We start from the raw sequence: 17,110 nt of genomic DNA, 5'->3' as shown, positions 1-17,110 counted from the left end.
ATAAGGAGCTGATTTCTGAAAAACAACAACAACATCATCATCAAAACAGTTAAGCCATTGGTTAATTTTATAAAAAACAAAGAAAGAAAAAACTGAATTACCAATATCAAAAATAAAAGGGTCAATTTACCACCAGTGAAGAGAAAATCAGAGTAATTTATTAGGAGCTATTTTGCTTCATCATATGTCAATAATCCTAACAATCTAAGAGATTATGGATGAATATTTACAAAAGTATAAATGGCCTAGATTAATAGGAAAATAAATAGAATATTTAAACAATCCCATTTCAGAAAAAAAATTGAACAAACTACCAAAAAACTCCCTAAAAAAAATTCCCAGGATCAAATGGATTCACAAGAGTATTCCACCAGACATTTAAAGAACATTTGATTCTAATATTATATAAACTACCTGGAAAAACAGGCAAAGAAAGAGTTCTAACAAATTTATTTTATGATGCAAAATATGGTGCTGATACCTAAATCAAGAACAAAAACAGAGAAAGAAAACTAAAGAACAATTTCTGTAATGAGCAAGATTATAGCACTATATCACAAAGATCATACACTAAGGCCAAGTGGGATTTATATACCAGGAATGCATGGCTGATGAGGAAAATTATCAGCATAATTGACCATATCAATAACCAAACCAACAGAAATCATATGGTTATCTCAATGGATGCAGAAAAAAAACTTCTGACAAAATACAACTGTTTTTGTTAAAAAAAAAAAACCACTATAGAGGAAAGGAATAAGTACCATTTTCCTTAAAAAGATAAGTAGTCTGTTTATAAAACCATCAGAAAGCATTATCTATAATGGAGATAAGATAGAAGCCTTGCCAGTAAGATCAGGAGTAAAGCCAGGATGCCCATTATCACCTGTAATTTTCAATATTGTACTTGAAAAGCTAGCTTTAGCAACAAAATAAAAGAATGGAAAGAATTAGAATTGGCAATAAGGAAATAAAATTATTACTCTTTGCAGACAACATGATAGTACATTTAGAGAAACATAAGAAATCAACTGAAAACTAGCTGAAATAATTAACAATTGAAGCAAAGTTGCAGGATATAAATGTAAAATAATAAACCCACACAAATCATCAGTATTTTTATATATTACTGGCAAAGTTCAACAGTAAGATGTGGGAAAAGAAATTCCATTTAAAATAATTGTAGATAATATAAAATATCTGAGGGTCTACTTACACAGACACACCTAAGAACTATTTGGACATAATTGTGAAATATTCCTCACACAAATAGATCTAAAAAACTGAAAAAAAATTAACTGTATAGAACTAGAAAAATAATAAAATTCATCTGTAAGAAAAATATCAAGGGAATTAATGAAAAAAAGCATAAAGAAAGATAGTCCTGCAGTATCAGATCTCAAATTGTACTATAAGGTGGTAATCATCAAAACAATATGGTACTGCCTAGGAAACAGAACAGTGCACTAATGAATAGATAAGGTACATAATACACAATACAAAATGACCATAATAATCGTGTTTCATAAATCTGAAAATCCTAAGTTTATGGTACAAGAACTTACTATTTTAAAAACTGCAGGGAAAATTAGAATGCAGTTTGGAAGAAACTACGAATAGATCAACATCTTACACCATATCCCAAGAAAAGTTTAAAATGGGTATATGACCTTAGACATAAAGGGTGCTACTGTAAATAAATTAGATTAGCAATAGAATAGTTTACCTTTCACATTGGTGGATAAAGGAAAAATTTATGACAAAACAAGATATAGAGAGCATTAAGAGATGTCAAATGATTAATTTTGACATTAAAATTTAACAGTTTTGCACTAACAAAACATATGCAATCAAGATTAAAAGGAAAACAGAAAACTTGAAAAATTTTGTTTCTGACAAAAGCCTCATTTCTCAAATATATAGAGAACTGAGTCAAATTTATTGCACCAGCAGTTTTCAGATGAAGAAATCAAACTCATATTTTAAAATGTTCTATACCATTGTTATTTAGAGAAACTCAAATTAGAACTCTGAGATAACATCTGATGCCTATCAGATTGGTGAATATGATATAAAAAAGGAAAATGATAAATACTGGAGAGGATGTTGGAAAATAGGGATACAACCATCCTATAGAGCAAAGTATCCCAAAGGGCTATAAATCTGTATAGTTTTTGAGTTAGTAATACCACTACTAGATCTGCAACCCATAGAGATTTTTTAAAAATATCAATAAAGAAAAAAACATTAGCATTACTTTCTTTTCATTTCTTTTGATGCTTAGTCAAGTATGTTGTAGTTAGTAGATCCATGAAAGGAATGATTATTTCATGAGACCTGGAAATAATGCCAATTCAAACCTATAGTAGATAAAAATTTTGATAGTTCTTTTTTTTCCATATTCAACTGACATTAGACTTAATTGAGGAAAACAAACCAGTGCTAGGTACCTTCATAAGTTATGGCACCTAAATTAATCTTTGAATATATTTTAAAAATAAGAGGGGGCAGCTGGGTAGCTCAGTGGATTGAGAACCAGGCCTAGAGACGGGAGGTCCTAGGTTCAAATCTGGCCTCAGCCACTTCCTAGCTGTGTGACCCTGGGCAAGCCACTTGACCCCCATTGCCTAGCCCTTACCACTCTTCTGCCTTGGAGTCAATACACAGTATTGATTCCAAGATGGAAGGTAAGGGCTTTAAAAAAAAAAAGAATCAAAAATTTTCCTTTTGTAAACACATTTGTTTCTGTTTATTTGTGTTTTGGTCAAATTGAAAATTTACAGCCTTGCTTTGGCTTAACTATAAGAGTTCTCACATTTGTTCAACATAAATAGGAAGAATTAGCAAGCCTCTTGTGTCTGGATACAGTGATGTCAACAGAGCCTTAACAAAGAAGAGTTGGTAACAACTAAGCAGTAGCATGGAGAGGACAAAAACAAGAATGACACCAAACAGATGAGGTATTGGGTGCTCTTTCTTTCCTGACTCATCTTTTCAATCAAAGATAATTCTTTATGCAAATAAACAATGATGCTAATGTATTGTAAGTGGGCTCTATCAGAATGCCAGCTTTCAGCTGAAAGGGAAATTCTCTTGAAAAGTCAACTTCAAGATAAAGATTATGTTTAAGCAGTGAACTGTAATAATATCAGCACTGGCACATCACATTAACACTATCCTAACTCCAATGAAAAATCCTCACTCTGTTGGCTAAACAGTCACTTGACTGTAAGGAGCAGGCTGATCTCATGCCTATAATATTAATTTTTTTCATTAGAAATTTCATCTCTCTCTGCCCCGCACTACTCCAGCCTCTCAGATGGTTTCCATCTTAAACAAAATAGCTACCTTCAGTTTTCTTTCCTTCTCATTCACAATGCTACGGATGATGTTCAGTACGGTGAAAGTAAAGGCCAGCACAAGAAGCAGAGGCAACGTGAACTGTACAACACTGAGGAAAGGGTCCTTAACGTAAGCTGGGTAAGGGAACCTCTTTATACTTATGGAGATTTTGTCAAGCAACTCGTTGGCAGCTTCTGGATCATGGTACCTCATGATAGCTTTGTCCACAGCATGCTGCAATGTCAGAAATCCTTCTCTGAGATAACCTAAATAAGAAATGAAAAAGGATGGGGATCACAACAGGTACAAAGCTGCTGATTTTTTAAATAGAACAACAGTATATGTTCACAGAATAAGGTTAGTTATATGAAGAAAACACCCACAGCTGGGACATGAAGAACTCCCATTCCAACCTATGATGCTTTAATTCCCTTCATTTCTGACCTCTTTTTCTAAAGGGCCTTCCACCTTCTTGCAGTCACAGAGAAATGGGTGTCACAATGATATTGCACTCTGATGATCCTACTCAATACTGAACATTCTTCTACTACTCAACACGGTGGTGCTGAGGGAGAGCCAGAATACTCAAGGAATCCCTCCTTGTATCCCATTACTACCTGCAAACTCCTCCTCTTTAGCCATCACTCAGCACCCTTTCCCATCTTGAAGTTCACATTTGACTATCAAAATTTGTTATCCAATCTAGACCTAGGTGGCTGTTATTTACCATCCCCCAGCAAAACCTCCTTCGTTTTTCAGTACCATTAGTACCTAAGCTTGCAATACTTCTGTTCACCTCAGCTCCTGCCTTTATATGAAATACTCTAATATGCCCGTTCCTTGATTTATTCAGTTCCCACAATAGTGTTTACAAGTCAGCAAGTCAGTCAGTAAACAAACATTTTATTAAATGTTTACTCTGAAAGTCTAAAAAGTATTTAGGATTTGGGATCAAAGAAAGATAAACAGACAGGAATGATCATATTCTTGATCTTATTAACATCCACAAGTCAAATACTTCCATAATGAAGATCTTTGGCATTCTATTAAAATTTTTTCTATTATTCTATATTTTCCTAAATTTTTATTTGTCCTACATTTATTCTTCATCATGGCTTACTATGTTTGCATTTTTCATTACTCTCCCAGTCTATCACCTTTGATCTGACTATCTTCTCTTCCTTGACTATTTAACTAGTTCAAAACTTATTCAATCCTTTACTCTCCAATCCTATAGTGGCACTAAGTATGTTAATTTAGGATAAGCAACTGTGTTTTGTTTTAAGCATCCATTTTTTTGACTGAGTAGTTGTTATGTAAACTGTGTTTTCAAAATAAATATGTGAGTTTGGCAATGATGTGTGTGTGTCCCCCAAATTTGGTAAATAACATAAAATATTTGCTAATGACATTAGGAAACTAACAATTTAGATTGACAGTTTCTATTCATCTTAAGTTTAGGTCATTGTTCATGAAACAGAACTTAGTTGTAATTTGCAACTATTCTTACACAAAATCATAAAAACTCAGCCCAGCCCTAACCATCTGTCTCTCCCTGGGTAGTATCTAGAACAGATTCCTACATTCTTTGCACCTGGAAATATAAGCTGCCTCTGTTCACTTGAGAGCAAAACTAATTGACAGAGATTTGCTAGAATCTCACCATGGAGGGAAAAACCCACAACCTCCATCTGGGAAGAGAGAACTTTGTCATGAACATCTGTATGAGGCTTGTTGATCTTAAGAACCAGGTTAGTGTTGTTCCTAGTGGGTATGAAGTTTATATTATTGAACAGTCAATTAAATTTCATTATAAGCATTAATGACTCTAAATCTTATTAGTGTTCTGTCAGTCTTAATAAGCATATGTGTGATAAGTTAATTTTGCACATGCACTGTGTATACAAATCTGTTGTTTATTTGTCTTATGGTGATGCTTATGCTTTGCAACAAAACTTAATTCTGCATTACAGTATCATCTATCTCCCCTGCCCCTACTCTTCTGCTACTGAATAGAGCAAGAGGAAAGTCAGGCAACTGTGTTGCCTGGGTCCACTAAAAAAATGTTATCTAATTTCAACTGGTACTTCTCTATTCTAATTTTCCATTTTTCAGCTAAAATCCTTGAAAAAAATATATCTATATTTGTTGTCTTCACTTTTCCTTTCACTTTCTTCTAAACCTTCACTTGTGTCTCCAAGGGGCTGTAGAATGTGTAGCATCCACATCCCAGGAAAACCATCTCAGTAAATTGGTTAAACTATGTTGAGGGTAACCAAAAGACATCAAACCAGTCAGTAACTTAAGTGGGAGGAGTGTCTACCTCAATCATGTGAAGACTTCCCCTCATCAGAATGGGCAGATGAGAACAATTTTAGTCCAAAGGTCATGAAGGTGGTTGAAGCAGGAGCTGTGAAGTGCTAAGAACTTGGTCAAACATAAAAGACACGAAAGATATACAGTGCTTCCCTGGTCATTGCCAGTCATCTTGACTTTCTGTCTTGCTACTGGATTTAAATGACTCTGGAACAGAGAGGCTGACAACTATGTGCAACATTGCCTCACTTAAATCCTATCTACCTGTAAGTAACAACATCACCCCATGATGTCGTTGGTCCTCTTCAAAACAAAGATTGAACAAGAAACCTTCAGCACTCTGATTTTGATCTCATCATTCAACTGAAATTGTACTCTCCAAAGTTAAGGATTTCTTAAAGGGCAAATCTGATGACCTTTCCTCACTCCTCATTTTTCTTGACTTCTTTGTATCACTTGACACTGTTGATTTCTTTTTCTTCCTGTGTACTCTCTTCTCTCTGATTTTAATTGTTATTGCAGTTTAAAATTCTGAGAGACCCCCTTCCTTCAACCTTTTTTACTATTACTCTTGAGATTTTTTTTACCTTTTGTTCTTCTGCATGAGTGCTGTTTTTTATCTTCTACCTATAAAATATTCTGTAGGGAACTTGATTGAAATAGCATTGAAGAAGTGAATTAATTTAAGTGGCATTATCATTTTTATTATATTGGATGGACTTATCTAGGAGCAATTACTGTTTCACCAATATTTTAAATGTAGTTTTATTTTTGTAAAGAAATTTTTAATAGTGTATTCATGTAGTTCCTATATGAATCTTGGTAAACACCAAAATATTTTATTGATTCTATAATTAATATGAATAAAATTTGTTTTCTATCTCTTCTTGTGTTAAATTGATTTTATATTAAAATATTGATGATTTAAGTGGATTTAATTTTATCATGTGACTTTGCTGAATTTATTATTAATAATTCTATTAATTTTAGTTGATTCTCAAGAGTTTTATAAGTACAACATTGCTCGACTACAGGAACCAGTAATTTTGTTTCTTCTTTTCCTATATTTATTTCCCCAATTTATTTTTCTTATTTTATTATGACAGCAAATAATTCTTGCATTAAGTTAAATATTAGCAAGATTGGGCATCCTTGCTTTATTCCTAATCCCCCTGGAAAGAATTCTAAGTTTTTGGTATAACATATGTTTAATTTTAGATTAAAATGTTAACTATATTTACTATATATTTATTCCTATGATTTCTAGAGTTTTAAATAAAAATGAGTGTTGGATTTTGTCAAAAGAAATTTGCATTTATTAACAATTTTTATTATTTATATTATAAAAATTTTTGTTAAATTTATATTCAATCTTTCTTATGCTGAACCAACCCTGCATTCCTATCATAAACTTAGTCCTTGTGTAGAACTTCTAATGTATTACTGTAGTCGATTTAGTCATATTTTATTTATAATTTGTGCATCGATGTTCAAAGTATCTTAGGAATATTAGTTTGTACTTTTCTTTTTCTGCTCCTATGTGTGTGTGTATCTTTTCCACATTACAACTTTCCCTACTTTGGTTTTGATATATCATAGGACAGCATAAGAAATTAATGGGAAACCTGAGAAGAGTTTTACAGATACCACAGATGACACATGAAGGTCAGGAGATGACATAGAAAAAGTCTAGAAATTCAGAAATGCTTAAAATATATGAATAGTATTGCATAATATCAACATATTTTATATTTTAATATCATAAATATAAATTTTTAAAGTTAAAATAAGTACAAAGTTAAAGTTTATGAAAAGGACGCAAAAGTTAGCAGATGACACACAAAGACTAGAAATATTGACATTGACCTACATATAGCTTATGACCAAATATTTAACCCAATTTTTTAAACAAAGTACTGTAAACACCCCATAAAAGAAAAAGAAAAAAATTCAGACTTCTTTGTACAAAGGGAAGGTCAAAATTTTTACACAGATTTCCCAGATCATGGGGGTGCTATCCCCCCATCATGTGGAAGGGATACCGGTATTTATAAACACACACACACACACACACACACACACACACACACACACACACAAAATTAAAATTAAAGTCCTGAAACAGACAGAATGGCATTTCCATGACAACATACCTCACTTTCTACTTGCATCAAGAAAGAAGCAGTTTGGATATTTGCAATTCTATTAACAATAACAATAATAATAGTCCACATTTATGTAGCACCTATTACATGCCAGGCATTATGTTAAACACTTCACATATATTCTCATTTGATCCTCACAACAACCCTGGAAGGTAGATGCTAATATTAGCCCCATTTTCCAAATGAGGAAACAGAGAAGCTGAGGTGAAGTGACTTACTCAGGGCCACATAGTAGTATGCTATTATTCAAACAAGCTAGCATAAGGTCCTCCTCACCAGGATCTCCCCCATCAGGATATAAGGGTTCCCTGGGTCCTAGACTTGGAAAGAGTGGAAAAAGTGTGCTAGTGTGCCAGCCTGTTGTCGATTTTCTAAAAAGAATCCTCCTGGGCCCAGGGTTCCGTGGAGAGTGATTAAAGCGCAGACAATACTTAATCTATGAAGAGAAAATAGAAAAGTGTCTATGAGACACTGAAACTCAGGAAAACAAATGTGAATAAAAACAAAGTTTATATGAGAAATTAGTTTTGACTGGGGTCAAGGAGAAAAGGTTGACTATAGGAAGTATAAGTGAACCAATGAGGACTATTTATGTCAGAATAATAATATTAACTACATCCTGTTACAAAACAAAAAAATTCCACTTTTATCTACTTCAGTGCTATTAGGCTACCTATATTATTTCCCTTCTTCCAGTATCCTAAATTACTTCTCACATTTGAGACAACCACTCCAAAATAAAGCTGGTGCCTCCTTCACACCCACTCTAAAATAGGAACCATGCCCAAAATAGTAATCTACAACAAATTGTTCTTATCCCTTATAAAAAAAAAAAAACCCCAAACAACAAAACTGAACTTGAAATGTTAAGAGATGACAAAACTGATACTAGACTCAAGATTAGTTCATCTCATTAGTCAAGTAATTGGACACAGGTCATATCAACACCCATCTTCACAGTAGAATATAGCTAGAAAATAGCCGGAGAAATTCTCTATTCTACAGTCAAATCTAGCTAAGTAGCTTGATAGAATAGAAGGGGCAATATGAAATATTTATGTATATATTTTTTGAGAATTATATACCTAGCCAATGTATAGTCTGAAGTAAGTAAAAGCATGGCAAGCAAGTTGATTTGGGGACCCTTCCAAGTGCTAGCACCAATAATCAAAATGACCAGGGCTTTAGGTTATACCTCACCTTAATTTCTCACCTTAATTGGCAATGGCTCATCTCTTTTGTGGAAAACATGGTCAAAAACAATAGCAGCCAGAACACTGGAAGCACTTTCTTCAAATGTAATGTAGTCCCTAAAATCATCCTCTGAGAGAAAGCCTCGAACTGTGGAGAAAGAAAATTCAAGTAGCCAAGGGAAGTGAAATTTCATGGCTTTAGAGCAGTGATGGCAAACCTATGGCATGGCTGCCAAAGATGGCAAACAGAGCACTTTCTGTGAGCACACAGTTGCCCCTCCCCACTGCACCAGACTTTGTTACTAGAAAGGCAGAGGGACTCTGGTGGAACTGCTCCCCTCCCTCTCTCCAGCCCACCTGATGACATTTTTTCACATCCCCCATCACTCTGCTCAGTAATCCAATGGGATTAAGGTTAAAGGGTTAAGATGGGCAGCTGACAGGTGGCAGAGCTAGAGGGGAGTGGGGCATTCTGGCTACTCCTCTCCCCCTCTCTAAACTTGCTGAGGACATTCCTTACTTCACCTGCTCCTCCATCCAGTAGCCCAATGCCCACACTTCTTCCCTCCCTATGAGGGGGGACAGGGCACACCCAGCACTTAGTGGAGTGTGGTGTGGCATGTGGTCTTTGGGGTGGGCAGGCACAACACTTGGTCTAGGGGGTGGGGTTCAGCACTACATCTCTAAAAGGTTCACCATCTCTACCTTAAGAGGTTCTATAAAATTTTCTCTTCATGTCCAAATCAATATTTCATTTGGAAAAAAGGTGGACCACAGTAGTGGTGACTGGTCAAATTAAGTTTAATCAGAGATTATAAAAACTCTGGCAACTCTGGAAACAATGGTAAGAACTAATTCAGTTAAAGTTTCCTCCTAGTGTGTCTTTAATAATGTCTATGAAGTTCTATCTTCATCAGTAAAATCTGCCTAGAGAGAATCTTGTTTTTGTGATATAAATGTTCCCTGTGAATAAAGTTCATCCACTACAATCTCATATCTTATCTAATTTTATTCTCAAAGAAAACTATTAAGAAAAATTCTAGAATCTAATATAAGCAGAAGGAAATGGAACAAATGGATTTCTCCTTTATTGGGGAGGTCAAGTAAACTTTTTCTTCTTTCAAAATCAACTCAAAATTTATTCTTTTGGGAGACTACTAAAACAGATTTATGGAGGATACTTCAAAGAAAGTATCCTGCATTTGTTTCTAGTCAGTTTTACTACAAACACTTTTGGTGTGTGATCTTAAGACCACAGCTTTGAACTATATGACAATTCTTTTTTCAATTTAAATTTGTCACACTAAAATAGTCAGGGAACTTCCTCCCTCTCTTCCCTTCCCCCAAAAGAGAAGGCACCACTTCACAAATATATACATTATAATGTATATACAAATGTATATATATAAAACTATATCTTGCTTAAATCTATATATCAGTTCTTTCTCTGGAGATGAGCATACATGAGTCATTCTTCAAATAATATTTCTGTTGTTGTGTATAACATTCTCTTGGTTCTATTTCTCTTTTCCTTACTTCATGTACATCTTTCCATGTTTTAAAAAAATTAACCTATTCATCATTTCTCATGGTACAATAGTATTCTATCATAATTATATGCCACAACTTGTTTAGTCATTCCCCAACTGATAGACATCCCTTCAATTTCCAGTTCAAATTCCAGATCTTTGCCACCACAAAGAAAATTGCTATAAATATTTTAGAACATTTAAGTTCTTTTCCTTTTTCCCTAATCACCTAAGGAAATAAGTCTAATAGTAGTATTGCTGGATCAAAAGGTATACAGAATTTTATAACTCTGTAATATGCTGCAATTCTTAACCTCACCTCCAAATCCAATAGTTTAGTATGTAAAGTCTCTTTTACTATATAGTATATTCACAGATCCCTAGCAGTTCAACATAGTCCTTGTTTTCCTCCAATTCCCACAACAATTGTCATTTTCTTCTTCTGCCATCTTTGACAATCAAATGAGTGTGAGATAGAACTTTAGAACTGCTTTAAGTTTTATTTCTCTAATTATTAGTGATTCTATGTGTATAACCCAGATTGAACTGCTTACAAGTTCAGCATGGGAGGGGGAATAGAAGGGTGGGAGACAATTTGAATCATATAATTTTGGAAAACTTAAGTGGAAATTTGTTATGTGTAAATGGAAGTAAATAAAAAGATTATTAATGATTTGAATAATTTTTTCAAATAGTTTGGATTTCCTCCTTGGAAAATTGCTTGTTCATATGCTCTTAAGTCTTATATGTTATCTAAAGTTCTTAGTCTTCTATATAAATCTACCTTTTATACATATCTTGGATATGAGGCTTTTATTAGAGAAACTTGTTGCAAAACTTCCCAGTTAGTTATTGCTCTTCTGGGTAAATTTTTTAAAAAGTTACCCTAACTTCTTCCTCTAGAGTCATGAATTGTTTGGCTTTCAGATAGCCTGCTGTCAGAGACCTCTCTTCCCTTATGATATGATGTCATCAACTTTTGACTCATAAAATTAACTTTTCCCCAAACCATGTTTTTAATGAACACTTTATGACAATTATGTCTATAAAAGAAAAAAGACAGAACTGTAATACATATACAACTGAGAAGAGTTGTTTAGCACAAAGGACAATTTTGCACTAGCAAAGCTTTTACATAATAATTAATATCCATGAATGAATTAATCAAGAAGGCAATTACAACTTAGAGTCAATGAAAAGAGCTCTGCCTTTGGAGACTGAGGAACTAGGTTAAAATCTTAACTTCTCAGACTTAATATCTGTGTGATTCTGAACAAATTCCTAAACCTCAGTCTGTAAAAATGAAACATTTATACTACAGGTTGTATGGTAGATGATAGATAGATAGATAGATAGATAGATAATGGTCTTTCTCTATATATCTTACACAAGACAAGCTTTAATCTCAACCTAAACAGAAAAGCAAAAAGCTATTGTCAACAAAAACATATACATGTTAAATTTTGCTATATGAAAGCCAAAACAGAGCTACTTGTTTGCAATGTTCTCCGAATCTGAATAAATTGCAATAGACAACTTACATGTATTTGACTTCATAAAGGAAGGAAGAAAGAGAACAAGAACAGAGGCAGCTGGGTGGCTCAGTGGATTGAGAGTCAGGCCCAGAGACAGGAGGTCCTGGGTGAGAGAGAGAGAGGAGAGAGAGGAGAGAGAGGAGAGAGAGGAGAGAGGAGAGGAGAGAGAGAGAACAAGAATAAATGTCTAAATAAATGTTAAATTTTTTAAGTAGTGAAAAAAGGTGTGTGAATCATTAGAACAAAACTTTTAATGCAGGAAAACAAACTTGGAAAAAATATTGGAAAATTAATGTGGTGTAAAATCAAAAGGGATCAATAAAACTAAGAAACAAAACCAGACAAAAATAAGGGAGAGATATTTACATCTCTGCACTTAGCCATGCTTCAAGGAGGCCTAAGAAAAACCAGAGGCAACCAGGCTACTTCCTCAGAGGAAGAGAACTCTTTGAGTTTCTTTCTCTGCTTCCTAACTCAGTAAATGGGGCTCATTCACATATCTTTATAGAGATGTCCTTCTATATTATCACATTCTGATAAAAGTAGGGCTAAGAAATCCTTTATCTTAATTTCAAATCCATGTACAATCCAGTTCACAAAGATATATTTAAAACAAGCTTGGAAAATTTTTCTTAAGAGTTTTTGATTATGAGGTTCCCATACAAGCTAAAATACTTAATAATATGATATTTTAATAAAATCCTGTTACATGAAACTATTACCCTTCTTCCCCTCCAGTTTCTAACCTCTGAAGTCGATACCTAAGGAAGCTTTCACCTCCTTAGTGATATTCTTCACAACATCACTGTTGGAAGGAATATAAACCAGCTGCCACATACTTTTCTTTGGAACAGTGTGGAAAAAGAAGGGCAGCATGCCAAAATGCTGCTCAGGAAAGTGGGTAGAATTAATTTTTTCTGACTTAATAATCAGGCGAAGCCAAATTAGAATCCCCATGAACAGCAGTGGTAGAAGGATTTCCATGATTGTTACTAAGATGTTCCGTTTCTAAAAAAGAAAAGAAAGTTCTGAGTTAATCCAAAAAGCAGGACATTTACAGTATATACAATAAGCACTTCTCCCTTGAGAAGTGTTTTCCCCTTAAACCTCCTTAATGCAATAATTTACCACGTCATCCTCTTCTTTATATTTTCTGTTTTGGCAATCTCTCATTCATTCCTACATATTCAACTATTACCTCCACGTGAGTAACTCCCAAATCTCTATCTCCTTATCTGACATGTTATGAACTTCCAGCTGCCTATATGATTACTCTACCTAGTTAACTCAAAACATCCAAAACTGTATTCATTATCTTCATGCTATCATCTATACTATACCAACACCAGCTACTCAAATTTTTTCTAATTTCTATTCATGATAATACAATTTCCTTAAGGATCCAAGTTTAAAACTCATGTTTGTCTTACATTCATGTGAACGCATATAAAAAAGGACCCTACCCTCGGGATCTGAAACACTCAGGTTTCAGTTCCAACTATATTCTTTTTTTTCGAGTTAGGTGACCTTAGAAAAATCACTTAACCTCTTTTAGATTTAGCTTCATCTCTAAAAACAGCTCATGGACCTGTGAGGATAAAGATTTGCATAAATTATACAGTTATTATCATAATAGTATAAAATACCAAGTCCTATATAATCATTCCCAAAAGGTTTCACACCTATTCAATTTGTTCCTTCTGACTAGAATATTTTCCCATCCTCTACCTTATCCATCATTCAAGGTCCAGTTTGAATATCATCCATTCCCAGATTTTCCTCTTTATAAAGCCACGAATGATCTCTACATCCCTAAACTTGCATGGCATTTTGTACTTCTATGATACTACTTCATACTCTAATTATCTTTGTGTATCTACCTGACTAAATCATAAACTCCTTGAAGGCAAAAACTATCTGTGTGGTGTTCAAGTTGTAACTCCTGAAGGATCCAGGACAGTATTTTTACCACAAAAAGATTAAATAGATGCTATGTCAATGAATAAACAGGTCCTCTCCTTCCCTTGATACATAATACCCAGAGGTTCCTAGCCTATAAAAGGCAGCTAGAAGTGGGGAAGAATGACCTGGTATGACCTTTCCCCTTTGGGTCATCACCTATTATTCCATACAGATATTATACCTACCTTTACGATATAATTCTTCCATATAAGAAGTTTAAGCTGCGTCAACACGAACATTTGTTTATTCAGAGGCAAAGCTCACCACTAGTTAAGGCCAGAGAAAATATTAAAAATAACAAAATGTTTAATAGGCAATCTGAATAAGCGTGAAGAAAGAAAGGAATAAAACATAATAGTTTTATCAAAAAAAACTCTTTGTTCAAGTTTGCTTATGGCTTTTATGCTCTTTCCCACTTCCTCAAAGTAAATAAAACATGAAAATATGTATTTATTTCTTCTTTTATACCCAATTAAAAAGTGTCATTCTATATGTATCTTTCTGACAATGAAACCTGGAAGTAGGGACAATCTCTCTCGTAGAAGTACTATCAAGATAGGGGATGATTTAGTATGTTTCCTAAAACTGTTGAATTTAGAAGTTTACTAGTAGCTCCATTCTGCCTTGGCCTCAAGACAAGCCCAGACTTCATGATGGTTCATAAGAGTAAGTGGCAGAGGGAAATGAAGCTACAACAGGGAAAATCCATGCTTAGCAGAGGCTTTTTGCTCTTATTTTTAAATATATGCTTAAGAGATTTCAAATGATCAAAAGAACTTCATTTCCATGTAAATAAATCTAACTTTTCCTAGTCAAGTACAAAATTCTCAGCATGCTTAAAGTAAATTTTCTATGACTAACCTCTAAAAGAAGATTGGCTATTTCTGCTTGTAGTTTCAAAATTTAATGGATATTTTTAGGCCCTATCTATTGACCTATGTAGGTTAATAAGTAAAAGTGACAGAAAAAATGAGAAGCCACAGAACAATTATCTCTTTGATAAAATGAATAATATTAAATCTCGTAGAAGCAGGCAAAACACATAGCCAAATTATAGAAAGCATATCATATACTTGATTCATCATCTCACATAACAATTACTATAATTTTTCTATTAGATTTATTTTGAATATTGGTAAATAGGCTATAATTGTGGTTTTGACAAAGGGCAAAGTATTGAATAAAATTTACACTTGACTAACAATATGTAGTAGATATGATGATAAAACTATCATTTTAAATAGTAAATTATAGTCTGCTTACTAAAAATTGGACAAATGTACAATATACTTAGTTATATATACAAAGGCATGTAAATATTGCACATAAACAATGAAACTGTTTCAAATGTTTGACCTAATTATAATGTTCTATTTGTAAAAAACAAACATAACATTGATAATAGTTTTATCTTCCTTAGAAATAATAAGGGATTTCTAAAGATTATTGGAATGGCCCAGATCACTTTTTAAAAATATCTAATGAGAGGGCAGCTGGGTAGCTCAGTAGATTGAGAGCCAGGCCTAGAGACGGGAGGTCCTGGGTTCAATCTCAGACACTTCCTAACTGTGCGACCCTGGGCAAGTCACTTAACCTCCATTGCCTAGCCTTTACCACTCTTCTACCTTGGAACCAATACACAGTATTGATTCCAAGATGGAAGGTAAGGGTTTTAATAAAAAAAAAATTAATGAAGTCTGAACTTGAACTATTCATTTTTGCTCAAAAGTTTCCTTGCAGTAAGTTGAGTTATTCAGGATAATTTCACTGAATTTTTTGATATGAGATGGTATCCTTCTATCAGTAATCTTTTTAGCAAATGGAAACTGGCAAAAAAGAAAAGTTTTCTCTATTAAATAATGAGATTTCTTCTTGGTACTTTAATGAACTATGTAGGAATAAAAACTGGATGTGGACTTTCATTTTCATATGTAGAGGGAACCCCAAATGAATAAATTCCCTCTGCCAATGCAGCTATACCTTCTCTGCAGCATCTATTCTTAGGGAGTTGCCTGGAGTAGAGAAGTGTCAAACTTAAGGTGAACCAGACAGATTATTTCTGTCCCAATTACAGGGAATGTTTAATGAAATAAGTAAAAATACAACACAGATAACATTAATTTGTTAACTGGCCTCCAGAGTTTCATTTCTTTTAGAGTGTGACATCACAAGCCTAGGATATTAAAAAGTTAAGGGAATTCCTTGGGTAAAATTGACAGCATCTATAAGAAATAAAACCTGAACCTAAACTTAAAGGATAGTTCTCTGTCAGTATGTACCATTACAAAAATTCAAATAAATAAAAGAGGGGTCTACTTGCAATTTTAAAGGAATTGTATATTTTTTTCATTTCAACTTAATTACATGTTAGGAGAATATTCATAGATATAATCTCTGCTGTTTTCTATCTTATTTCTGTAAGTCAATGGTAAAGAAGGACTTAATAAATCAACACTGAATTTCCTGAAAATTATTTCATACATACATATATAGGTAAATACTCACATTTTCTATCATGATATCTACCACAGACTTATGTTTAAATCTAACTATTCCCAAAGTAACACATTAAGAAATAAAGTTAGAGGGGTCAGCTAGGTTGCTCAGTGGATTGAGAGCCAGGCCTAGAGACGGGAGGTCCTATGTTAAAATCTGGCTTCAGACACTTCCCAGCTGTGTGACCCCGGGCAAGTTACTTAACCCCCATTGCACTCTTCTGCCTTGGAACCAACACACCATATTGATTCGAAGATGGAAGGTAAGGGTTTAAAAAAAAAAGAAAAGAAGTTAAAATAGAAAGAAATTAAGTCTCTCTGACCAATATAAACTGCTCCTCAACCTCACTGGACAGGATATTTTACATATCAATAGTTTGTCTTCTTCCTGTTAAAAAAGAAAAAAAATATATTTATTCACAAATGGGTACGAGGAGAGCAGGAATTTTAAAAATTTTCCCATATGACTTTGACTATCTTCTATCCAGAGATGAATTAAAGCAAGGATGCATTTCCAACCAGTCCTCTTCATCAAAGATTATTAACAAACCAAAAGAATCGAATATAAGTATT

At 33.8% G+C, this 17,110-nt stretch overlaps 1 protein-coding gene across 8 annotated transcripts in view; it reads right to left on the bottom strand.

The window, feature by feature from the left end:
* The window catches only part of LOC100017234 (phospholipid-transporting ATPase ABCA3-like), a 351,884-nt gene that overhangs the window by 315,831 nt on the left and 18,943 nt on the right, over window positions 1-17,110 (bottom strand). For 5 of the 8 annotated variants that reach the window (XR_470380.3, XM_016424232.2, XM_007499514.3 and 2 more), the window contains 6 exons: window positions 16,861-16,925; window positions 14,228-14,308; window positions 12,827-13,088; window positions 9,037-9,164; window positions 8,100-8,259; window positions 3,349-3,608 (listed from right to left, as the gene is read on the bottom strand). Coding sequence is in view for 7 of the 8 variants with exons in the window: in XM_016424232.2 (XP_016279718.1) it covers window positions 3,349-3,608; window positions 8,100-8,259; window positions 9,037-9,164; window positions 12,827-13,088; window positions 14,228-14,281 (864 nt within the window). In the remaining variant the exon portion in view is untranslated. Of the gene's footprint in view, window positions 1-3,348; window positions 3,609-8,041; window positions 8,260-9,036; window positions 9,165-12,826; window positions 13,089-14,227; window positions 14,309-16,860; window positions 16,926-17,110 lie in introns of those variants that run through there. The other 3 variants (XM_056805469.1, XM_056805468.1, XM_056805470.1) reach the window with 3 other exon arrangements.

The sequence above is a fragment of the Monodelphis domestica genome, chromosome 7 (genome assembly GCF_027887165.1).
Source record: "Monodelphis domestica isolate mMonDom1 chromosome 7, mMonDom1.pri, whole genome shotgun sequence".
Lineage (NCBI taxonomy): Eukaryota > Metazoa > Chordata > Mammalia > Didelphimorphia > Didelphidae > Monodelphis > Monodelphis domestica.
Note: the sequence above shows the minus strand (reverse complement) of the source record. Positions and strands in the feature narration are given on the sequence as shown.